The 26193-nt window shown below is 35.3% G+C and overlaps 2 protein-coding genes and 1 long non-coding RNA gene across 3 annotated transcripts in view; 2 read left to right on the top strand and 1 right to left on the bottom strand.

Annotated features, from left to right (window-relative positions):
* The window catches only part of LOC136849322 (WAS/WASL-interacting protein family member 1-like), a 512887-nt gene extending 503344 nt beyond the window's left edge, over nt 1-9543 (top strand). The window contains exon 4 of the mRNA XM_067122684.1: nt 8898-9543. Within this exon, the coding sequence (XP_066978785.1) occupies nt 8920-9543 (624 nt within the window). The 5' untranslated portion in view covers nt 8898-8919. The remainder of the gene's footprint in view (nt 1-8897) is intronic.
* The window catches only part of LOC136849324 (uncharacterized), a 216026-nt gene that overhangs the window by 174696 nt on the left and 15137 nt on the right, over nt 1-26193 (bottom strand). The gene's annotated exons all lie outside the window — the stretch shown is intronic.
* LOC136849321 (protein O-mannosyl-transferase tmtc2-like) overlaps nt 9716-26193 on the top strand; it is a 172459-nt gene continuing 155981 nt past the window's right edge. The window contains exons 1-3 of the mRNA XM_067122683.1: nt 9716-9848; nt 14997-15729; nt 19159-19341. Of these exons, the coding sequence (XP_066978784.1) occupies nt 9729-9848; nt 14997-15729; nt 19159-19341 (1036 nt within the window). The 5' untranslated portion in view covers nt 9716-9728. The remainder of the gene's footprint in view (nt 9849-14996; nt 15730-19158; nt 19342-26193) is intronic.

The following is a 26193-nucleotide window of genomic DNA, read 5'->3' as shown; positions in this document are numbered from 1 at the left end:
ATCTATACTATTATATATATATATATATATATATATATATATATATATATATATATATATATATATATATATATATATATATATATATATATATATATATATATATATATATATATATATATATATATATATATATACACACACACACACACACACACACACACACACACACACAGCTATGCATGCAAGCGTATACACACTTACAAGCCTTGAGTGTCAAATGCGCATTTGTTGACCCAACCTACGAGTGAAATTTAATCCCTAATCACCACATGCTACTGACACCCGCAAGTCTCGAGTCATTAGCACACGGCGATGATAGCAAAGTCGATAAATGAATCAACTGGAAGCGCGTTATTAATACTATTATTAACAGCTTTATCGTCCAGTACCCTCCCCCCAATCCCCCTTTACCCCCCTTAATAACGCTTCCATCATTATCATTCGATTACGACCGATAATGCCCCGATATCGTGCTATAAAAGGAATTATAATTACCCCTCATTACCGACGCCAATGCCATTACCAGCGGTTCATCATCACAGATCCTTTATCACTGGCCAAATGGCCGTTTTCTCCTCCCGTCAAAATAACTTTTTTTTTTTTTTAAACAAAAGTTGTAAAGAGCGCGCAAGCGCGCGGCTTTTAATGAGAGTGAGCCATATTCACTTTCATCACAAACCTCCCTAAAATGCGCATGCTCTGTGAAGCAGAGCCACATTGAAGAAGAGTATGACATTATGCACAAGTAAACACTGTATTTTGTCTACTGAGAACCACTACTGAGAAACATTACTGAGATTCATTACTGAGAATCATTACTCTGAGTCTCCCCTCCCCACTCCCCTCTTCCCCAGAAGCTCGGGCTTTGATTGGTCGTTACGTGCCAATGGACTGGTAATGGAGGCATTCATCATGTGATGGGCACCAGCATCAGGATGTTATGGGACTCCCCCCCCCACCCCTTTTGAATTAGCCGAAGGAAACACGACAGAAACGCGTTTTTAGTCAGAAAGTTTGAAACGGGAAGAGAATTGATACTTACACATTTTTGTCCTCATCAGTCATGCCGGGGACTTCTTAAAAAGGGGCTATCTTTAAGTAAAACATGTCATAATCGTATGTCAGTGACTTGTCTCAAACATGTTGCAAACATGTTGAATACATGTCGACGATTTACTGCAAACATATCATAAACTTGTCAGTAACGTATTGCAAATATATCACAAAATTGCTGAATACAAATCAACAACTTACTGCAAACGTGTCATAAACATGTCAGTAACTTATCGCATGCATATTGATAGCTTACTGAATACATGTCGACAACTAACTGCAAATATGTCATAAACATGCCTGTAAGTTATCGCACACATACCCCAAACTTCTTGAAAGCAAGCCAATGACTTACTGCAAAAATGTCATAAACACGTCGGTAACTTACCGCAACATTGTTGAATATATGTCAGAGACTTACTGCAAACATGTCATAAACATGTCAGTAACTCATTGAACATATATCACAAATTTGTTGAATACAAGTCAATGACTTGCTGCAAACATGTCAGTATCTTATCACAAACTTGTTGAATACAAGTCAACAATTTACTGCAAACATGTCACATACACATCGGTGACTTTTCACACACACATTGCAAACTTGTTGAATACAAGTCAACAACGTACTGCTAATTCTGACTAATGCTTCATAGGATTATCCAGCATTGGCTAAAGATTTGTTATCCATTAATGGTCGTTGACTTGTTGCCAACATGTTTGCTGTATATGTGACAAGTTGCCGACGTGTTTTTCCGACATTTTTACAGCAGTGTGAATACATCCTTACAATCTATACTCAGTCATTTCTTTTTAAGAAAACTTATACCAAATAAATAGCATATGCCCAAAACCTGACATCTCTGAGCTCTGAGTCAAAGTCACTAGGTTCTGCCGCATTCACTCAATCAATAAACTTGAATCGGCGCCATTAAAGACTTATTTCTCGCCACAAAATAGAACCACAGAAACTATCTCCCCCTCGACATTTTACTTGTAAATCGCTTTGTCCTCTATCATTAGCGCAAAGCATCCTGCATCAAGGTCTTTGCATTACCTTAGACTCTTGATTCTGCCATTGACAAGGGTCTTTCTGTTTACCAAAGTAATGCTTACTTGCAAAGGTGTAAATTTGGCTTTCTTCTTTCATTATTCTTTCTGTAAATCTTCAGCTGAAAACATTAACGACAGAGTCAACAGACTATAACAACAAAACCAAGAGGGCTCCAAAGGAAAATCAGCCTGCACAGAGAGACAGATTATAGGAAGAGGTGATAAGTAAATAATTATGAGGGAACGGAAAATAAAACTGATACACCTGAAATTCAGGGGACGTCAGCAGACAGCAGGAATGAATTTGCTCCTCGCTTAAACATTTGGACATCGGAGGATTCCACAACTGCACTAGGCAATCTATTTCATACTCTATTTGTAGACAAGATAAAACTCCTAGCAAAGTGCGTAGTAATAAATTTGATGCTAGAAAACGACACACTGCAGCAGGAGACTGCATAGCCTTCATTCAACTTTCATCTCGGATGTAATTACTTGAACACGATCTGGCAAAATCGCGTGCAAAAGTCAGCTTCTAACACATCCTGTTTACAGTTAAACCTCCCCAAGATTTTTCAGTTTCGAAGCTTTAAATTTCAGTGATTTTATCTTTTATGACTTGTCAATTTGAGGGCGTAAAACTGTCAGCGTGTTTCAAGTGAGCCGAACTAGATTGAAAGTTCAAATCCGATATTTTATTAAACATCCCTCCATGTCGACAAACCCTTTCGAGTTTATTTAAACACGAATACTGTTCGTCTACTCAGTCGATATCCCTAACCTTTAACTACTGCACTCGAGTAAAGACAGTGACAGATAAAAGTAAAAAAAAAAAAAAAAAAAAAAAAAGAATATAGAAGCAATCTGAAAAGAATCGGGCTGATCAAATGTCACTGGCACAATCTAGAAAGAGAGAGAGAGTGAGAGAGAGAGAGAGACAGAGAGAAGTAACCTTGAAAATCAAGCTCCACCAAAATGGTTATAAAACAAATCTCCCATTCTCACTGATCAGCTGTTAATGACAGGAGTCATATGAGTCACTAAAATGGTGAAAGAAATCCAGAATAGCAATAATGATATTACTAAAAATCTCATTATCACACGGGCCACTAAAATGGCGAAGAAATCCCCCGTAATAATAATAATAATAATAATAATAATAATAATAATAATAATAATAATAATAATAATAATAATAGTGCAAAGTAACTTGACTGTGCAAGCAAGGGGATTATTTCATATGTATTTTCACATCAATAATAATAATAATAATAATAATAATAATAATAATAATAATAATAATAATAATGATGATGATGCAAAGTAACTTGACCATGCCAACAAGAGGATTATTTCATATGTATTTTATATCAATAATAATAATAATGATATTCATAATAATAATATAATAATAATAAAATGCAAAGTAACTTGACCATGCAAGCAAGGGGATTATTTCATATGTATTTTTATATCAATAAATTTTAAGTGTTTATCAATATTAATCCAATTGCCAAATTATACGTATGAATATATTGCTAATCTGGAATTGAAAATATTTACAATAAAATAAAGAAAATTCTTAAAGAGAAAGTTATAAAAGAAATAAGAACACAGAAGACATACAGTAAAGGGGAAGGATTAAAAGAAGTGAATGTGAATAAAACAACATTGATAAATATTCATCGAAAAGCATTTTCTTTACATTTTACATATCTGACATTTCTTCAAGTCAAGCCGAAGGCGCCCATGATACTTTTAACCACAGCCTGGTGGTGGCCTATCCTATATCGTTTTCAGAAGCACGATTATGGCTAAATTTAACCTTAAATAAAATAAAAACTACTGAGGCTAGAGGGCTGCAATTTGGTATGTTTGGTGACTGGAGGAAGGATGACTAACATACCAATTTGCAGCCCTCTAGCCTCAGAAGTCTTTAAGATCTGAGAGCGGACGGAAAAAGTGCGGACAGAAAAAAGTGGGGACGGACAGACAAAGCCGGCACAACAGTTTTCCTTTGCAGAAAACTAAAATTGCCATATTCCTGAACATCAGGAAGTCCAGTGTACCTGTCAGTCAAATCCATGTCCCGTGCCAATGTCAATGTCATGTTTTCTGTCAATGTCAATATATCTTCTTTACATTTTTTCCCATGATTTTTTAAAAAATCTGTTGAGCATAACAGTTTCTGTACATAAAGGTATATATATATATATATATATATATATATATATATATATATATATATATATATATATATATATATATATATCTATCTATCTATCTATCTATCTATCTATCTATCTATCTATCTATCTATCTATCTATCTATCTATCTATCTATCTATCTATATATATATATATATATATATATATATATATATATATATATATATATATATATATATATATATATATAATTTCTTTAACCCAAACGTAACTTTAAAAGTCCACTTTTGAAGGGTATTTCAGTCCGAAATCATCCGGTTCAAGACGGAAGAATAATGACACTGTATTCTCCATTTGAAAGTTCTAAACAGTCCTGCTGTCAAAGGTCAAATTAGGATTTTTCTATTGGACTGGAAAGTAACACGAAATTTAGGCCAAAGGCCAAGCGTTGGGACCTACGAGGTCAAATTTGAAGGTGTAACGGGAGGAAAACCTTGCGGATGCACTGTGAAACAATTGTCAGGAAAGAGCTGAGGAGAGTAAGAGGGAAAAATGAGACTATGAAGGGAGGCACAGTAAAAAGAACGAAAGGGGTTGCAGCTAGGAGCCGAAGGGACGCTGCAAAAGAACCATACGTAATGCTTACAGTGGGCCGCAGTGAGGTGCACTGACGGCAATGCCCCACTACGGGGGAATTTTTCATTTAACAATAAACTGTTGTTTGTTATGCGGAGGAGAAATTCTAAATCTATCCCATTTGACGTAAGCATAAGTGGAAACACTTTTGAACTGTTACAGATAATAAATCACTGCCAAGCAATATCTAGAAAAATAACTACATATAATAATTGTAACTTACTAAACGGTGTCATTTTCATTACATTTAATTAAAACAATGCCGGCCTCTATGACAAAGGAGACACACATTTTCCATAACGTCATTAATTAATTAGGTTTCCCAGCATCCCTTTGCGAATACAGAGCACTGCGTGTTCTCGCTGCTGTTAATACCGATTCATTACCGGGAGATCTGATAACACCGGCATGTGCATACTTTTTTTTTTTTTAAATACAGGTATCTCTTTTAATAAGTGGGATATTATTATATCTAATGCCCAGAACTCCGATTTCTGCGAAAAGGTTTGTTTCACGAAAATACTCACCTCTGTACTTTTCTTTTTCTTCTTTTAATTCTTCAATGTAAACTTGTAGTAAAAGGAACATACCGAATTTTTAAGACATTGTTTAAAACATATGAATAATAATAATAATAATAATAATGATAAATAAATTTCGAAATAATAATAATAATAAAATAACTGCGCCAAGCAAAAGCATTAAGTTTACAATTTTATTTTTTTCTACTTCACCAAGGCAATCCAAATTTATTTCCGTTTCCTAATAATAATAATAATAATAATAATAATAATAATAATAATAATAATAATAATAATAATAATATTCAATTTCTTAATAATAATAGTAATAATAATATTATTGTTTTATTCAATTTAATAATAATAATAATAATAATAATAATAATAATAATAATAATAACAATAATAATAATAATAATACAGAGAGAGAGAGAGAGAGATAAGGAAAAGGACTGAGAGAGAGAGAGAGAGAGATGAGTAAAGACTAACAGTTAGAGAAAGTGAGTTAGGAAAAGGGCCTGAGAGAGAGAGAGAGAGAGAGAGAGAGAGAGAGAGAGAGAGAGAGAGAGAGAGAGAGAGAGCCAGCCAGCCAGCCAGCCAAAGCCCCGGAGGCAGGGGGGATGGTACAATCAGACCTGAGCTTTCGATACAAAACACCGACCGTTCATTATTGCTTTACATGTTGGACAATGTAACCCGGCCTAGGGTCGCTACGGCTGCGTTGTTTATTTACCCACCTGGAGTACTGTTTATTTATCCAGCCGGCGTATTGTTTATGTATCCACCCGGAGTATTGTTTCCAGGCTGTACATTTTCCAGCCGCGGTCTCGAGAGGAACACAGAGACCCGCCGTGAAGTATTCAGTGCCACTCACATGTACCACAAGGCTTTCCGGGGCGGGGGTTGGTGAGAGAGAGAGAGAGAGAGAGAGAGAGAGAGAGAGAGAGAGAGAGAGACGTTTTTAGGAGGGAGAGAGAGAGAGATAGAGAGACAGGAGAGAGGGGAGCCTGAGAGGGAGAGAAAAGCCTGAGAGAGAGAGAGAGACAGGGAGAGAGAGAGAGCCTGAGAGAGACAGACAGACAGAAAAGACAGGAGAGAGAGAGAGAGAGAGAGAGAGAGAGAGAGAGAGAGAGAGAGAGAGAGAGAGAGAGAGAGAGAAACGTTTTTTTCATGGGACAGACAGACAGAAGAGAGAGAGAGAGAGAAATAGAGTTTTCATGGGAGGGACAGGAGAGTACTGAGAGAGAGAGAGAGAGAGAGAGAGAGAGAGAGAGAGAGAGAGAGACTCAGACAGACAGACAGACAGAAAAAACACACCCAGAACGCCCATCTAAAGAAATCCTAAAAAGCCAAATAGCCAACGACGACAAAAAAAAAAAAAAAAAAAAAAAAAACTGAAAATAAGATCCCACGATGCAAAAATTCCAGGTCGTAAAAATGGATGGACATGGCAGTGTGGTCTTTGTCCCATGAATAAATACATAACGCACGCGAGAACCGTCGGAGGGGGGGAGGGTGGGGGGTGGAACAGCGGCACAGCAGTTTGCCAGTAACAAACAGCAAACATGACATGGCCGATGCATTTCCATAGTCAGAAGGGAAAGCTGTTTGAAATGGGAGTCTTGAAATCATTAAGCAAGTGTCCGAGACGTCCGGATATTATTATTATTATTATTATTATTATTATTATTATTATTATTATTATTATTATTATTATTCAAAATGAAGCAAAATGCAGCAAACATTATTATGGAAAAACAGATCAAACGATTATTATGATTATTATCGTGCATTTCTGTACTTAAAAAATGAAGATATCTGAAATGAAATTCTATTAATACTAACATCAATTATTATAATACAAAATAAAACAAACAACTAAATGGGAAGACGTCAAACGATTATTAACTTGCATATTTACAGTTAGGAGAGAAAGATATTTGAAATGAAATATCATTGATATTATTCATTTTCATCATTCAGTCAAGCAAAAAATCAATAATGAAAATGGTAAAAAGAGCATTAACTTCCAAAGAAACATTAAAGTGAAATAACAGAAAAGAGAGAAGAAAATAAAAAAATAAATAAATGTGTAAATCATAACATTCCTACACAACATAGCATAACAGTCCTAAAATAACAAAATAATAAAAAAAATGCGCTGAAGTTTCTTCGCCCCAATCGAGTTTTCTGTACAGAGTATAATCAAGGCCACCGAAAATAGGTCTCTATCTTTCAGTGGTCTCAGTATAATGATGTATGAGCCGCGGCCCATGAAACTTTAACCAAGGGCCTGTGGTGACCTATCCTATATCGTTACCAGAAGCACGATTATAGCTATATTTGAACCTTAAATAAAATACATACTACTGAGGCTAGAAGGCTGCAATTTGGTGTGTTTGATGATTGGAGGGTGGATGATCAACATACCAATTTGCAGCCCTCTAGCCTCAGTAGTTTTTAAGATCAGAAGGCGGACAGAAAAAAGTGCGGACAGAAAAAGTGCGGACGGACAGGCAAAACCGGCACAATAGTTTTCTTTTACAGAAAACTAAAAACTGCTTATCGTTTTAAAGTAATGCTACATCTTCGACTAATATAATATTATAGGAAAAAATCTTTCCATAATTTACGGAAGGACAAAAAAATTTATAATATGTGTGGTGTGCCAACGTCCCATCTCTACAGGATATTGATGCTGATGCATAACATACTTCTAAACCACAGCAACTAAAGGCGCTAACGGAATTTTCCTGCTGAAATAATTCGTGTAAAATGGTAAGACAATATCATACAGAGATGGCCCAAGTCATTATTAGCACTGTTGTGAAAATGAAACCACCATTTAAAACTAACTTTGTCTATAGTTAAAAAGAACCCACGAGCTTTGAGATTGAAGAGAGGAACACAGTATTCTATAAAATTAAAAAGAACGACTTCCAATCTTCCGTTTTACCAGTTTTGGAAAAGAAAACAGCATTTAAAAATAATTTTGCTTATAATATAAAGATCCTGGGAGTTTCTGAGATTGAGACGAAGGCCCAGTAGTATTCCAAATTGGTAAAACAAAAGACTTTAACTTTCGGTTACCAAATTTTGGAAACTGAAACCACCATTCAAAAAGTAACTTTGTCTATAATGAAAAGATCTCAGGATATATATCTTGCCCTTCTATATATAATATAAACAGATATTATAATATATATATATATATATATATATATATATATATATATATATATATATATATATATATATATGCATGTATATGTGTGTCTGTGTGCATGATATTTAACAATCAAACCAAGAACATAAAAACATTAAACATAAAGTTTACTGAGTAAAATAAGCATAAACAAACATTTCTGAAGCTAACACCAGAATGTAATTTCCTTTCGAATAAAAAAGAATACAAAAGGACGCGACGAAATCTGATCATTCCTTCTCTCCATTTTTTCCCAGGTGGAACGTCGCTGTGGCCAGAATGCTGTCGCACAGCACCAGCAGCAGCGGCAGCAGCAGCAGCGACAAGAGCGCTGAGGAAAGCGACATTTCCCCGACACCCTCCTCCTCCTCAGGGAATCCGGACGTCCCGCGAAAACATCATCATCAGACGCCCCCTGGGAATATTCCTCCTACTCCTACTCCACCTCCTGGGAACCTTCCTCCTCCCCCTCCTCCTTCTTCTTCTTCTGCTACCCCTTCAGGCGCGCCCCGCCCTTCGGACCCCGCCCATTCTCCAGTGCCAACCACGTCACCCCCTTCTGCTGTGCCTTCTTCAGTGACGCCATCGCTCAATACCACCATCTCGGCTTCCACCTTCCACGCCATCAACGTCGCCCTCCATGCCGCCGTCACCGCCGCCTACGTGGGCGTCCTCAAGTGCGCGGGCGTGAGCCCCTGGGTGCGGCTAGGTGCCGGCGCCCTTTTCGCAGCCCACCCGGTGCACGTGGAGGCCGTGGCCGGCGTGGTGGGGAGGGCGGAGCTCTTAGCCGCCCTAGCTTTCTGCCTGGCACTGGCCGCCTACATCAAGTATCTCCGAGGGCGTGATGACACCGACAGGGTATCTGGGGAGGAGGAGGAGGAGGAGGAGGAGGTGGGGGAGTAAGAGAGCCCCCTGGGGGAGGCTGGAGGCGTAGCAGCAGCAGCAGCTGCGGCCACGGCTGTGGGTGTTGGGAGGAACATCAGAGGCAGAAATCCTTTGAAGCCGCCAAGTCAGATTCGGGAGGGGAAGCCGTTGGGGGTGGCGGCTGGTGGTGGCTGTGCGTGCAAATCCCCTCGTGGGCGTGGTTGATGGCCAGCGTGGGAGGTGCGGGCGTGGCCATGGCGTGCAAGGAACAGGGCGTGACCGCCCTGGGCGTGGCGCTTCTCCTCCACGTGGCTGTCATCGTCAGCAACACCCACCAGAGTAAGGTAAGACAGACACGCAAAGCAAAAGAAGACTTAAAGTGTTTAGTCACAAACGCTTGCACATGAACTAGGGAGGAAAAATAACAGCATTATCTTATCATTTGCAAATAAAAGCATTTCGTCTTTTGTTTAGAAATAAAAGCATTTCTTCTATTACTTCAAAATAAGTGATATTCTTCTGTTACTTACTGATACAGGCAATTTCTTCTCTTACTTTATAACAAAAGAATTTCTTCTATTACTTGAAAATAAGAGCATTTCTCCTATTACTTATAAATAAAACCTTTTCTCCTATTGCTTAGAAATAGGAGCATTTCTCCTTTTGCTTATAAATAGTAGCATTTCTCCTGTTATTTAAAACTAAAAGCATTTCTCCTACTGCTTAAAAAAAGAAATATTTCTTCAACTACTTACAAATAATAGCATCTTTCCTGTTACTTAAAAAGAGAAGCATTTCTTCTATTCACAATGAAAGTATTTCTCCCAATACTTGAACAAAATAAAAGCACTTTTCCTATTACTTATAAATAAAAGCATTTCTTCTATCACTTAAAATAGAAGCATTTCTTCTATTACTTAAAAACAGAAGTATTTCTCCTATTACTTCAAAATAAACGTATTTCTCCCATTACTTCAAAATAAAAGTATTTCTCCTATTGCCTAAAAAAAAAAGCATTTCTCCCATTACTTCAAAATAAAAGTATTTCTCCTATTACTTATAAATAAAAGGATTTCTTCCGTTACTTAAAAACAGAAGCATTTCTCCTGGTACTTCAAAATAAAAGTATTTCTCCCATTACAAAATAAAAGCACCTCTCCTGTTACTTATAAATAAAAGCATTTCTTCTGTTACTTAAAATAAAAAAAATTTCAAATAAAGTTTCTTCTACTGTTTAAAAATAGAAGAATTTCCCCTATTACCTAAAGTAACCTAAAATACATTTCATCTATTACTCAGAATACTAAAAGCATTTTTCTTATTACTTCAGAATATTTTTCCAATTACTTGAAAAAAATCCTATCCATACAAATAAAAGATTTTGTTCTATTACCTAAAAATAAAAGCACCTCTCCTATTACAAATAAAAGCACTTCTATTAAAAATAAAAGCATTTTTCCTATTAAAAATAAAACACTTCTATAAAAATAAGCACTTCCCCTATTGCAAATAAAAGCACTTCTATTATTACAAATAAAAGCACTTATCCTATTAAAAATAAAAGCACTTCTCCTATTTAAAATAAATGCACTCCTATTAAAAATAAAAGCACTGCAATTAAAAATAAAAGCAGTTCTTATATTACAAATAAAGGCACTTCTATTAAAAATAAAATCACTGCTATTAAAAATAAAATCACTTCTTGTATTAAATAAAATCACTGCTATTAAAAATAAAATCACTTCTTGTATTAAAAATAAAATCACTTCTCCTTTTACAAACAAAAGCACTTCTCCTATTAATAATACAATCACTTCTCCTATTGCAAACAAAAGCATTTCTCCTATTAAAAATGAATGCACTTCTTATATTTCGTCTGACACTTGCATGATAATCAAATAATATTTCTCCACACAAAGGCATTTCGTGTAATGACGGGAATAAATCGCTCCAAACCCCTGGGCTGTAAAGAACTCCATTTATTACTTAGGCGATAATAAAACTGTACAGTGAAATCAGTCACTTTCACGGAATTGTCATTATTCTCTGTGAGATATTATTATATACCTAATCTAAAAACTCCCTGTCTCTCTCTCTTTTTAGTTTCCTCTCTCTCTCTCTCTCTCTCTCTCTCTCTCTCTCTCTCTCTCTCTCTCTCTCTCTCTCGTTACCATTCTCTCATTTCCCATCCTCTCTCTTCTCTCTCTCCATCTCTCCCTGTCTCATTTCCTTTCGCTCATTTCTCTCTCTCTCTCTCTCTTTTTAGTTTCCTCTCTCTCTCTCTCTAGTTGCCTTTCTTTTATTACCCACCCTCTCTCTTCTCTCTCTCATTTCCTTTCGCTCATCTCTCTCTCTCTCTCTCTCTCTCTCTCTCTCTCTCTCGTTTTCTATCTGTATCTAGTTCCCTCTCTCTCATTTTCCCCTCTCTCTTTAATTTCCTTTTCCTCGTCCTCCAGCTCTCTCTCTCTCGTTTCCTCTCTCATTCTACCCTCTCTCTTTAATTTCCTTTTTCTCATCCCCCAACTCTCTCTCTCTCTCTCTCTCTCTCTCTCTCTCTCTCTCTCTCATAATACACCATACCTTTTAGGGATATTAGAATCCCTGACTGCAAAAAAAAAAAAAAATTATATAAAACGGCCGGAGCCGGCAAAATGCTCACTAATCCATATTCCGATGCCAATTTCCATAACAGTTTTAAAATCCCTTGCTTATTACAATGGGGGATGATAAATATTCATTATGATTATCGAGAAAGCCTCGTGGGAGCGCCAAAAATAATATCCTAAATTGTTCATTATCTAACCGAATGCTAAACCTCTCTCTCTCTCTCTCTCTCTCTCTCTCTCTCTCTCTCTCTCTCTCTCTCTCTCTCTGTTTCAGAATATAATTTTGATGCCAATCCACGATCCGTTTGATTTCTTCGTCCTATTCTCTCTCTCTCTCTCTCTCTCTCTGTTTCAGAATATAATTTTGATGCCAATCCACGATCCGTTTGATTTCTTCGTCCTATTCTCTCTCTCTCTCTCTCTCTCTCTCTCTCTCTCTCTCTCTCTCTCTCTCTCTCTCTCTCTCTCTCTGAGCACGTTTGTGGTTTGTGTACATGTCTGGAAAGGCATGTCAATATAAATGTATATGAAAATATTAAATAAACTATCAATTTCTAATTCAATTTTTTATACTACACATAGAAAATTACGGTACCTGTTAAATACAGGTACATTCTAAATGAATCCTCTTTTCCCTCCTTGGCTCCCTCGTCGAGGTCGCATGTCACCTTTATATACCTGTCATTAAAAAAAAAAAAAAGATATATGGATTCACAAACCCACATTTCTCTAATTCGCTGTCTGGGGTCGCTAATCCCCCACGCGATCAGTTAATGTCAAAAAGGCACACCAGGTTTGTGTAGGATTGTGTCATTTTCCTGATGGTCGCCGGCGTTCCATGAAATACTGTATGTACAGTATATGGCAACTTTGGAAGGAAATACACTATCATTAATCTTACGACGTGGTCGCTGGATGTATATAGTTAGTTTATTGACAAAATACACAATTCATTATGTAAGTAACATAAATTTATACAAAAGTGCATTGTTTTAATCACAAAGATTATTTAAACCAAAACAGTGGTTTTCCATTCTTTTATATTTGTCCACAATGAACTACTAAACATATATATGGTATGTGAACACTTCGCTGATTTAATCCTAGTACGTCATGGCTATACCTACACAAGTCAATAATCACATCAGGTTCTACATTCATTAAATTGGTTACACTTGTAAAATTTAACCTTTTGTGCGGCAGGCGTCAGATAATGGACAGGCGATAAATAAAAGACTCTCTGATTGTATACTGCTATTATCACATTGGCAAGTTCTGTTCCATTTACCTGTCTCCACCTTCAGATTATGTACAATTAAGGAGGCGTTTAACTTAAAATCTTATAAAGTTAACAACTGATATAACTGTACCGATACTAGATGCTTCGATCTCGAACTTCTCAGTTCTATATGTCTTTTATTCTACACACACCGCTGGACTATGGGACAGTCTTCCTACTGAGGATGTAAAATTGGAACTTCAAAAGTTCAAGCGAAGATGCATTACTACCCTAATACAATGCTCTGGGCATTTTAATAATTTATTGACATTTTTATCTGTATTTATTAATTTGCAGATTTAGATTTATCTTTTTTTAATAAGTGATCTCTTCTTTCTTTATTATTATTATTATAATTATTATTATTATTATTATTATTATTATTATTATTATTATTATTATTAATAGTGTAACCAACTTAATGAAAAGGGGAATCGAACTGTGGATTTGTTTCTCCATTATTATTATTATTATTATTATTATTATTATTATTATTATTATTATTATTATTATTATTATTATTATTATTATTACTCGAACAAACCCAACTCAGGGACCAGTGACTTGAAGTTCAAGCTTCCAAAGAACAGGATGGTGTTCATTCGAAAGAAAAAAAGAAAGATACTTTATAAGAGACTTGAGACTTTACATCCCTTTCTATAAGTAATATATTTTCTAACGGGATGAACAAATGGACTTGCTAACGGCTATAACATCTTTAACGATGCATTCATTTCTGTTGTCGATAAATCAACATGTAAAAAAAATTACCACCAGTCACAGAGATATGAAAATGAGTTGGCTTATTGTCACGGGATTCATCAAATCTGACAGGTGAACAAAGCTTTGTGGCTGTATTGAAGATAGTCGCCATGAAAGGATCGTTCAAGTTTATTAATTACGAAGAGACACGCCTTGTTCATAATTTGTCTTGCCATTTTGACTAAACGTGAGCAGACTAATGACATGAAATAACCACTTGGTCAAGTGATAAATTATTTTATATTATTTTTTTTTTAGTGAGTGTTCGGGCGTCATGCATCCATCTTTAAATTACGCAGGGTGTGCGCATGAAAATACATACATACATCCGTGTATGTGTGTATATATATATACACATTTGTATATACTGTATATGCACACACACACACACACACACACACACACACATATATATATATATATATATATATATATATATATATATATATATATATATATATATATATATATATATATATATATATATATATATATATATATATATATATATATATATATATATATATATATTCGAAATGTGTACACATCACCAGCTAAAGATTTATAAAATACATTCACACACGTACACGCGAAAACCTATACATAAAAACACATATGTAAAATTCGTCTGCGTTGAATAATATCGCCTCCGATACGCCATTAAAATTCATATTCACTCATCTTTCTCAACACTGTCAGTATCTCACCGCATTAAAATTCATTTTCCCTAATGTTTATTCATCAATATCTTCATTTTCCCTAATGTTTATTAATCAATATCAATATCTCATTCTTCTTGTGAACATCAAACTAAAAGAAAAATAAATCCTCTCTCTCTCCTACAGCCAGTGCTCAAGGCCTTAATTCGGGAACTGTGGCCTGGATGTTTAGGAACAATTCTGTTGTTGTGGGGTCGAATAAGCGTCTCTTCGTATACCCCAACCTTCACTCCGGCGGACAATCCCACGGCGCACGCGCCCTCCATGCTCACGAGGGCATTGAGCATAGGAAGGGCGTGGTCGATGCACGCTCGCATCTTAGTCTGGCCAGCCACCCTGTCCTTCGACTGGTCCATGGGCGCCGTGCCCTTGGTGACTTCCATCTTCGACCTAGCCAACCTCGAGACCCTGGTCCTCCTGACGACGCTCGCGGCGCTGGCCTTGAAGGGGACGCGGGCGTGCTGGGTCCTGAGGAGGAGGAAAAGGCAGAGAAGCCACAACGCGGTCAAAATCTATACATATCACAGCCACCATGCCTACCACGACCTGCTCAACAACAATGTCCAACAGGGGGACATCTCCCATTCCTCCAAGATCCATCACCACAGTCCTCACCACTCCAAGGAGCGAGGAGGGGGAGGAGCAGGAGGAACTTGGGGAGAGTCCAGGAACCTCCAGCTGGTGCTGGCGTGGGGCCTCTTGGTCGTGCCCTTCCTCCCGGCGTCTAACCTGGCTGCCTACGTAGGATTCGTCGTAGCCGAGCGCGTCCTGTACCTGCCTTCCATGGGCGCCTCTCTCCTGGTGGCGCTGGGGAGTCAAGCCTTGTGGCACCACTTCAGCAGAAGCTTTCATTCGTCAAGTAAGTACTTCATAAAAAAAAATCACTTATAACTATAGCAATCAGACAGAAATATTCACTGACAAATGAAGAGTGTTGTTTAAAACATTATCTTCAAAGATTATGTCACACTATTTTTTCAAAAGTAATGTCTAAATAGCGAAAAAAAACTTCTTAAATGTCACTTTATGGTAAAACGTAGCATGTTTACATTTGCTTACTCCAAATTCACATCAACTCAGAGTAAATATTTGTCTTTTTCATTTTTTTAGCTGAACACTACACCGCCTAGTAATCATTTTTCAAACGTAATATATAATCTTTTCCTTACTTGAAGCACAAAAGCACCAAAGCCTTTTGATATCCTATGTACGATTAATCAAATCCTCTTGATATCCTATGTACGCTTAATCAAATAAGTCATGCAGGCAAATAACTCAAAAAAGACGAAGGCCTGTCCTAGCATAAGGCCGACTTAATCTCAAACCAAGCAAAATTTGTAAAACCTAATTTTTCAAGGACAGGGTAAAATTGTTCCTTTAAGATTCAATCTCATTTATCGCTTATTACTTTTGGTATAACTTTTCGCAGGGGAAAATTATAAGTATAAAATGCCTATCCAATCACATCTGCTCTGAAAAAATATAACGTAATTCGAAACCAATATGGTTTTATAACTTTTTAAACAGGGATTAATTTTTCCTTCAAGAGTCAATCTCATTTATTGTTTTTTTTATTATTTTTTGCAAGTGAAAAACAAGAGCACAAAATACTATCCAGTCATATCTGCTCAAAAAAAAAAAACCTAATGTATCGAAATCAATAAGGTTTCTATAACTTTACAAAACAAGGTTTAAATCTTCCTTTAAAATTCAATCTCATTTATTGTTTCTTTGTATTATTTTTTGTAAATGAAAAACATGAGCACAAAATACCATCCAGTCACATCAGCTACAAAAAATAAATAAGTAGATAAATAAATAAAACGTAATGTAATCCGAAATCAATAAGGTTCCTACATAACCGTTTCAAGAGCAGACTGGATTGCGGACGAATTCGGTATCACCAGTTCCATCAATTTTGGACTGATCACCTGATTGATGGCAGCGTTTGCAAAATGGACGTCATTTAATCTGACCATTAAAATACTCCCGGTAGCCCAAAGGCAATTTGGTTAGAGTACCTCTAGTCTACTTTTTTTTTTTACATTTAGTACTGAAAAAGCTGCTATGAGTATACAAAAAATACATATATGAGAATTTCTTCTATTAGATATATCCACATTTTTACATTTAGTATTTACATAGCTTCTATGAATATACCAAAAAATCCATATTGAGAATTTAAGCATATTTTTACGTTATTTACATAGCTGCTATGAATATACAAAAATATACAAATGAACATTTCTGATATTAGATATATACACATTTTCACATTTTGTACTTATATAGCCGTTATAAAAATTAAAAAATATGAATATGAGAATGTCTGCTTTCAAATATATATACGCATATTTACATTTAGTATTATATATATAGCTGGTAAAAAAATACAAATATGAGACTTTCTCCTATTAATATATACACACTTTCACATTAAATATTTACACAGCTGCTATAAAAATACAAAAACTACTCATATGAGAATTTATGGTATTAAATATATACTAAATATATACGCAGTTTTACATTTAGTACTTATATATCTGTTATAAAATAAAACAAATATGAACATGAGAACATATGATATACATATATACACATGATACATCAGGAATTACAAGGTAGCTATAAAAACACAAAAATAATACAAATACACACATGAGAATATCTGCCATTAGATATATTCAACTTCATGGTCAAAGCAGAGATGCAACAACATGAACAACAATAATAATAAAATGTTTTGGAAAAACATGGAAACAAACTCATGGTCAAATCATTCCCCTGATCGTGTGTGTAGTTCTCTCATGCAACGTGACAAATGCCCTCCAATATACTGACATATGAAGGCCGATTAGGATAATAAATACGATGGGCCAAACATAAATATACTTTGTGCACCAACAGAACGTATATTATTTATTTCCTTTTTTTAGTCTTCTGTAAAAACAAAAAAAAAAACAAAAAAAAACTGTTGTGCCGGCTTCGTCCGTCCGCACTTATTTCTGTCCGCAATTTTTCTATTCGCATTTTTTTCCGTCCGCACTTTTTCTGTCCGCCCTCAGACCTTAAAAACAACTGAGGCTAGAGGACTGCAAATTGGTATGTTGATCATCCACCCTCCAGTCATCAAACATACCAAATTGCAGCCCTCTAGCCTCGATAGTTTATATTACATTTAAGGTTAAAGTTAGCCATAATTGTGCTTCTGGCAACGATATAGGATAGGCCACCAACGGGCCGTGTTTAAAGTTTCATGGGCGGCGGCTCATACAGCATTATACCGAGACCACCAAAAGACAGATTTATTTTTGGTGGCCTTGATTATACGCTGTAGCGGCTGTAAAGAAATCTCGATTGCGCCGAAGAAACTTCGGGGCGTTTTTACTTTTTTGGCGGGGTTTAAATACAAGCTACACACATTCAGCCAGAACGCAAAACAGGACAAACACTGCAACGGGAGAGAAATTAATTTATGCAAGGAATAAATATTTGAGTGTGAAGTATTTTCTCGAAAAAAAATCTTTTATCTTCGTTTTTCTCTCGCTCGAGTTGGTGTAATTACAGTACGTAGTAAAACTCTGTATTCCCCCCTTTTTTTATTACTTTTTTACTCACAGGGAAGTTTAATCATAACACTGGAAGGGCTAAAATGAAATGTACATTTATATGTATATGAATATGTGCAGTACACACACACACACACACACACACACACACACACACACACACATATATATATATATATATATATATATATATATATATATATATATATATATATATATATATATATATATATTTATATATATATATATATATATATATATATATATATATAATATATATATATATATAAATATATATTTATATATATATACACACATATATGTATATATATAAATACATATTTATACATATGTATAATATATAAATATATATGTTTATAATGTTACGGTCGACATGCGTAATCAGTCATTACGCGAAATGCCTGAAATTTCAGTCAGATAGCGAAATGCACTTAGGGGACATTTGATCCCCCCAGGAGCTAGTACTAAACACGGCGAAACAGTGAGTCACCTACACTGTTTCGCCGTGTTCAGTACTAGCCCCTGTGGGGTCAAATATATTTCGCCGTGTTTAGTACTAGCTCCTGGGGGGATCAAATGCACCCTAAGTGCATTTCGCTATCTGACTGAAATTTCAGGCATTTCGCGTAATGACTGATTACGCATGTTGACTGTAACATATATATATCTTGTACCTTTTTTCTCCCTTTTCACAGGAGAGTGCCAAAGGAAAGAGGCAGCGTCGTCCCGCAGGGGGCCCAACCGCCGTCAGAAGTGGCTGATCTGGGGATGGGTGCTCCTTTTGGCCTTCCTCAGCATCAGGACTATCCGAAGAAACCAGGATTGGCAGTCTGACGAGACGCTCTACCAATCAGGCGTTGGAGTCAACCCACCGAAAGGTGAGTACACTAAAACTCAAGGGTTTTCTGGGCGGAAGTTCGAGTCTTCTAATCTTTGGGAGGAAGTTCGAGTCTTCTAAGCTTTGGGAGGAAGTTCGAGTCTTCTAAGCTTTGGGAGGAAGTTCGAGTCTTCTAAGCTTTGGGAGGAAGTTCGAGTGTTCTAATCTTTGGAAGTTCGAGTGTTCTAATCTTTGGAAGTTCGAGTCTTCTAATCTTTGGGAGGAAGTTCGAGTCTTCTAATCTTTGGGAGGAAGTTCGAGTCTTCTAATCCTTGGGAGGAAGTTCGAGTCTTCTAATCTTTGGGAGGAAGTTCGAGTCTTCTAATCTTTGGAAGGAAGTTCGAGTCTTCTGATCTTTGGGAGGAAGTTTGAGTCTTCTAATCTTTGAGGAGGAAGTTCGAGTCTTCTATAATCTTAAAATGAGATCCACTCACAGTTGCATCAAAGACTTGATTTTTACAATTTTATCTGGAATCATTTATTTAATTTCAAATACGATAAATACGGTGGTTTGTGGTCAATTTAGTACAAAAGCATCGCAGGGAGAAAGCTTCAGTGGGTGGGTGGCGAACTTACTGATCAGTACCCTATTGCAGTTGACCCATTTATCCAAATGAAATATATATATATATATATATATATATATATATATATATATATATATATATATATATATATATATATATATATATATATATATATATATATATACGACAAATGAAATCAAAATACATTTTCAGTCACACTGCTTATTCACGACACAATACATTATTCTTGCTTGTGTTTTAAATAGATCAGAGGATTGCATGCAGAGGATAAGAAGATATAAATGACAATTAAAAATGATAAAACAAGGGCGTGTAGCCTCCACTTGACTACTCAGCAAATGAAAATTTTTATTTTCTGAATGGATGGCAATCTCTCTCTCTCTCTCTCTCTCTCTCTCTCTCTCTTCAGAACACTTCATTTATAAAAACTCCTCTCTCTCTCTCTCCAGAACGCTTCATTTATAAATACTCCTCTCTCTTTCTCTCTCTCTCTCTCTCTCTCTCTCTCTCTCTCTCTCTCTCTCTCTCTCTCTCTCTCTCAGTAATAACAACATTGCTTCCACTGTCTCTCTCTCTCTCTCTCTCTCTCTCTCTCTCTCTCTTTCAGAACACTCTTTTCAGAACACTTCATTATAAAAACTCCTACTCTCTATCTCTATCTCTCTCCTAATTACTCATTCTTTATTCCATCAATCGACCTCTTTTCTTCCATTTATGATTGTGTACTTCTCTCTCATCTCTTCACTTTTCATTCCATCTCCCATTCAATAGAGTTCTCTCGTTCCTTTTAACAAACATTCCATTAATTAATATTCCCCGTTTACATCATCCCCCTTTCGCGTACTCTATCTAAACAAATCGTCTTGGAAAATACGTATATAAAAAAAAACGACCAATTCCAATCAAATTACACTGGAATTGGAATAGGGACTCCGTTATAAAGGGGAGAAATCCGATGAAAGTGGTCAATGACATGGAAGAGAGAGAGAGAGAGAGAGAGAGAGAGAGAGAGAGAGAGAGAGAGAGAGAGAGAGAGAGAGAGAGAGAGGGGGGGAGATAAATAAAAACAGTGAGCGAGAGAGAAAAACAGAGAGCGAGAGAAATAAAAACAGTGAGCGAGAGAGAGAGAGAAATGAAACTGAGAGAGAGAGAGAGAGAGAGAGAAACACAGAGAGAGAAATGGAAACAGTGAGAGAAAGAGAGAGAGAGAGAGATAAAGGAAGCCACTAAGTAGAGGGGAGAAACGACGGGAAACGGACGATAAGGGGAGATAACGGGAGAATGCAGAAAGAGATGTGAGGAGGAGAAGGGGAGATAAAGAAGTGAAGAGGAGGAATATTTCAAAACTGGGGAGATGCGAATGGCATGAAATGCCGACAAGGCGACAAGTGACAAAGGCGTCGCCGACACGAGATGAAGATGAGACGAGACGCTGAGTCGAATTTGCACCGGAAGTCAGGTTTCATTTTCCGTTCATCGTGGCAGATCAGTCACCTGAAAACGCTGGCATTACTCTCAATTGCCTTCTGATTTTTACTTTTCAATTTTGTTAGTTTTCTGTAAAAGAGAACTATTGTGCCGGCTTTGTCTGTCCGTCCGCACTTCATTCTGTCCGCCCTCAGATCTTAAAAACTACTGGTGCCAGAGAGCTGTAAATTGGTATGTTGATCATCCATCCTCCAATCATCAAACATACCAAATTGCAGCCCTCTAGCCTCAGTAGTTTTTAATTTTATTTAAAGTTAAAGTTAGCCATAACCGTGCTTCTGGCAACGATATAGAATAGGCTACCACACCGGGCCGTCATTAAAGTTTTCTTGGCCACCGAAAGCTCATTTTCGGTGGCTTGATTATATACCGAGACCACCGAAGACTTTTTTTACTTATAAAGATCTCTTTGGTGGCGCAAAAAAGGTGTTTAAAGTATTCACGCTGACAGCACTGGCTGTAAAAATACTGCTTTAATTTTAACAAAACTCGTATTGTAAACACACTATCAATATGAAACTTCGGCGCAATTTTTGAATTCAGGTTATTTCTTTAAAAATAGAAATGAACAGACCAACATGCACCTTGTTCCTTCGAATGTGTGTGTGTGTGTGTGTTATCTGTTATATTATATATATATATATATATATATATATATATATGCGATAATCTGCATTGGCTGGTATTCACTTTAACTCTCTTAAAAAAGGTGATTTAAAAATTTAAAAAGTAAAAAGCAAAGAGAATTCAAAGACTAGTGCACGATAAAAACTGAGTGCACTGGCTATGCTATAAACAAAATTATATTTTGCTTTAATTTTAACAATAACTCTTATTATTCTCAAAATGATGGGATGCACTTTGAAAACCAAAGAATTAGTAAACACACTATCAATATAGAACTCATTTACCTCTCTCTCTCTCTCTCTCTCTCTCTTTCCGAATTCAGGTTATTGAATTCTTCTTCTTTGCGTTTTATTTTCTTATTTAAGTTTTTACTTAATCGTTTTAATTCTTTTAATATAATTTCGTAACTTTTAAAAAAATAGACAAGTCCATGAATAGATCAACTATGATACCTTGTTCCTTTTCTTCTGAATATATATATATATATATATATATATATATATATATATATATATATATATATATATATATATATATATATATATATACTGTACATATATATATATTAATGTGTATATATATATAATGTATATACGCAATGTGTGTGTATATATATATATATATATATATATATATATATATATATATATATATATATATATATATATATATATATATATATTTAAAAAATATATAATTTGCTACTCAGCGTCCAACAGACAAATATCTGTTTCGAGAGAGAGAGAGAGAGAGAGAGAGAGAGAGAGAGAGAGAGAGAGAGAGAGAGAGAGAGAGAGAGAGAGAGAGAGCTAGCTGCGAAGAAGTACCTCCCACCCACCCAAAAAAAAAAAAACGCCAAACATCGCAATCAATGACATTTCCGAACCCGGGAATCGCCGTCATTAATTTTACGGACTGAACTCGAATGGAAGTATCGGTTTTCGATCAAATCTGATACCGAGATCCTTTTTTTATATCATTCTACGCGACGAGGTCTTTCTCTTCTTATTTTTTTTCGCTCATCTGGAGGGAGAATTTAATATGTAATCCTAAAACCAAAACCTCGAAAACCTCCAGTTCCCGTGAAAGTAATGGATTCTGAGTTCCTCTCTCTCTCTCTCTCTCTCTCTCCCTTCTCCTCCTCCTCCTCCTCCCCTCACTCACATAAGAGTACTTCTACCCAACCCACGACCACCCCGTCGACACCACCGCCACCGCCACTTCTATACCACCAATTCTGTCATAGTGGTTTATAATCGGCCCATTACGTAAGAGCTGAATCTTTTTTGAAATGGTCTCTCTCTCTCTCTCTCTCTCTCTCTCTCTCTCTCTCTCTCTCTCTCTCTCTCTCTCTTATTTTATATATACACAGATTATACATACATACATACATACATACATACATACATACATACATACACATAAACATATATAATATATATATATATATATATATATATATATATATATACACACGTTTATATATACTTTATATGTACACAGATTATACATATACATATATATATATATATATATATATATATATATATATATATATATATATATATATATATATATATATATATATATATATATACACACACAACAACGCCAAAGGGTGTTAGAAACTTCCAAATCTCACCAGGTCTGGACTAACACTGCCGACATAGAAATAAAAGTATAAGGCAAAAATCCCCAAAAATATCAGAGTACTTTCTAATGGCAGCCTGAGAGAGAGAGAGAGAGAGAGAGAGAGAGAGAGAGAGAGAGAGAGAGAGAGAGAGAGAGAGAGAGCGTCCGATTTACGGTTAGGAAAAGGTAAAATCCTTCGGGAACTAAGAAGGCTTCCGTCCTTCTCTCTGTAGAGGCTGCTAAACTTTTCAGGAACACTTTTATGATTGTCCTTCACCTATTATTATTATTATTATTATTATTATTATTATTATTATTATTATTATTATTATTATTATTATTAGCCTGGTGTCAAGAATCGGGACAAAAAATCACCACAAAGCACAAAATACTTGATTTCAGCAACATCACTCCCTTGATTTCAGCACCAGAACTGTGATTTCAAAAAGACATCTTCGATTTCAGGATCTCATCTTTGATTAAGGCATCACATCTTTGATTTCAGGATCTCATCTTTGAAATCAGCATCACATATTTGATATCAGCATCACAGCTCTGATTTAGGTATCATATCTTCGATTTCAGCATCATATCTTTGATATCAGCATCACATCTTTGCCTTAGGCATCATATCTTTGATATCAGCACCATATCTTTAATATCAGCATCACATCTTTGATTAAGCATCATATCCTTGATTTCAGCATCTCATCTTCAATTGCAGCATCACATCTTACAGCAATACTTCAGTAATAGGTTACAAACTGTACCATTTTACCTTTAACGTCGCTGGGAATTAAAGCATATCAGTGTACCTCTTTCTCACTGTATGCGTCTGTAACTTCTGCAGCAAAAAAAAAAAAAAAAAAAACAGACATCTGACAGAATAAGGTCATTTATTTATGACAGACATTATTACGATATATATATATATATATATATATATATATATATATATATATATATATATATATATACACACATCTATACATTATATATATATATATATATATATATATATATATATATACATTATATATATATAAACAAAAACCAAACTAATTAAACCAAAGTACACGTGACACGATGACGTATGAAGATGAACACCCAGGACCCAAGATGACCAGAACAGCTCGAATCAGGGTCTCAGGATTTTCTGGGGGGAAAAATATTATACTGACCATGGTCCCAAAATAAGTAGAGAACTCCGATCATAAATCTGGGTCAGGGAATTCTGGGAGCAAATATGAAGCGAGGAATTCCGAAAAAGGTAAAAAAAAAAAAAAAGAAAAAAAATAAGATGGAAGCAGTTAATAACTGTCCCTATCTAAAGTGGTATAAAAACAGTGTAAAGATATATGTATCAGTTTGTTTAAAAACTGATTTTGAAATAATTCTCATCGAAATGGCTCGAACATATTAATTATTATTATTATTATTATTATTATTATTATTATTATTATTATTATTATTATTATTATTATTATTATTATTATTATTCAGAGGATGAACCCTATTCATATAGAACAAGCCCATACGGGGCCACTGACTTTCAAAGAATATGGTGTTCATTTGAAAGACGTGACGAAAGGTAATAGGAAATACAGAAAGAAAGGATCATTTAGTAGAAAAGGAAAGATAAATTAACAAATTAATAAATATATGGATAAAAATGTAAGTAAATGATAAAATATAATGTGGAGAAAAGTTTATAAATCTACTAAACAGATGGGAAAATTAAAACAATAAACTTGTCAACAGATAAATACCAAAGTAACTTGGTAAAAAAAATGAGCGAAAACTATAAGCACAAACTTACTTATAACATAATATGGCTACCTTAGAGTTAAATATACTGGACAATAAATAACGAAAATAATTTAAAAAACGAAAATAAATAATAATCCTATTATCAGGTATTGATGTTCATAATACAACAAGTCTGTATTTCGAAAAAGACTGCTTATTTAAGTTTCAAAAACATGATCATCCAAACGAGCAACCCTCTTGAATTACAGAAACGTAAAAACCAAATTTTCTAAAGAACAAAAATACTCTGTTCAAATTTAAGACTCATACTCATTAGCAACAGCAAAACTCACCTGCACAGACAATATTAAATTTGTAAGCAAAACCATCCTCATATTAAAGCATACCATTTGTTCAGATTAGTATGCATCGGTGTGAATATGATTTTACTTAAGAGTTAATACTGTTAGTTTCTTTGGATTATGCTATTCATATTGGGTATTAGTCTTAAATTTGGGCAAAGAATATTTCTTCTATTTTGAAAAATTTTTGACTTAAGAATTAATATTGTCAGTCCACGTGAATTAAGCGGTTCATATTGAGTATGAGTCTTAAATTTCAGCAAAGAAATTTTTTTTTTTTATTTTGAAACATTTTTCACTTAAGAATCAATATGGTCACTTCACGTGAATTATGCTATTCATGAGGCTTAAATTTAAGGAAAAAATTTTTTTTTAATTTAGTTGTCGGTCATGTGATTTAAGCTATTCATATTGAGTATGAGTCTTAAATTTGAGCAAAGAATATTT

This window comes from Macrobrachium rosenbergii, chromosome 20 (assembly GCF_040412425.1).
Source record: "Macrobrachium rosenbergii isolate ZJJX-2024 chromosome 20, ASM4041242v1, whole genome shotgun sequence".
Taxonomy (NCBI): domain Eukaryota; kingdom Metazoa; phylum Arthropoda; class Malacostraca; order Decapoda; family Palaemonidae; genus Macrobrachium; species Macrobrachium rosenbergii.
Note: the sequence above shows the minus strand (reverse complement) of the source record. Positions and strands in the feature narration are given on the sequence as shown.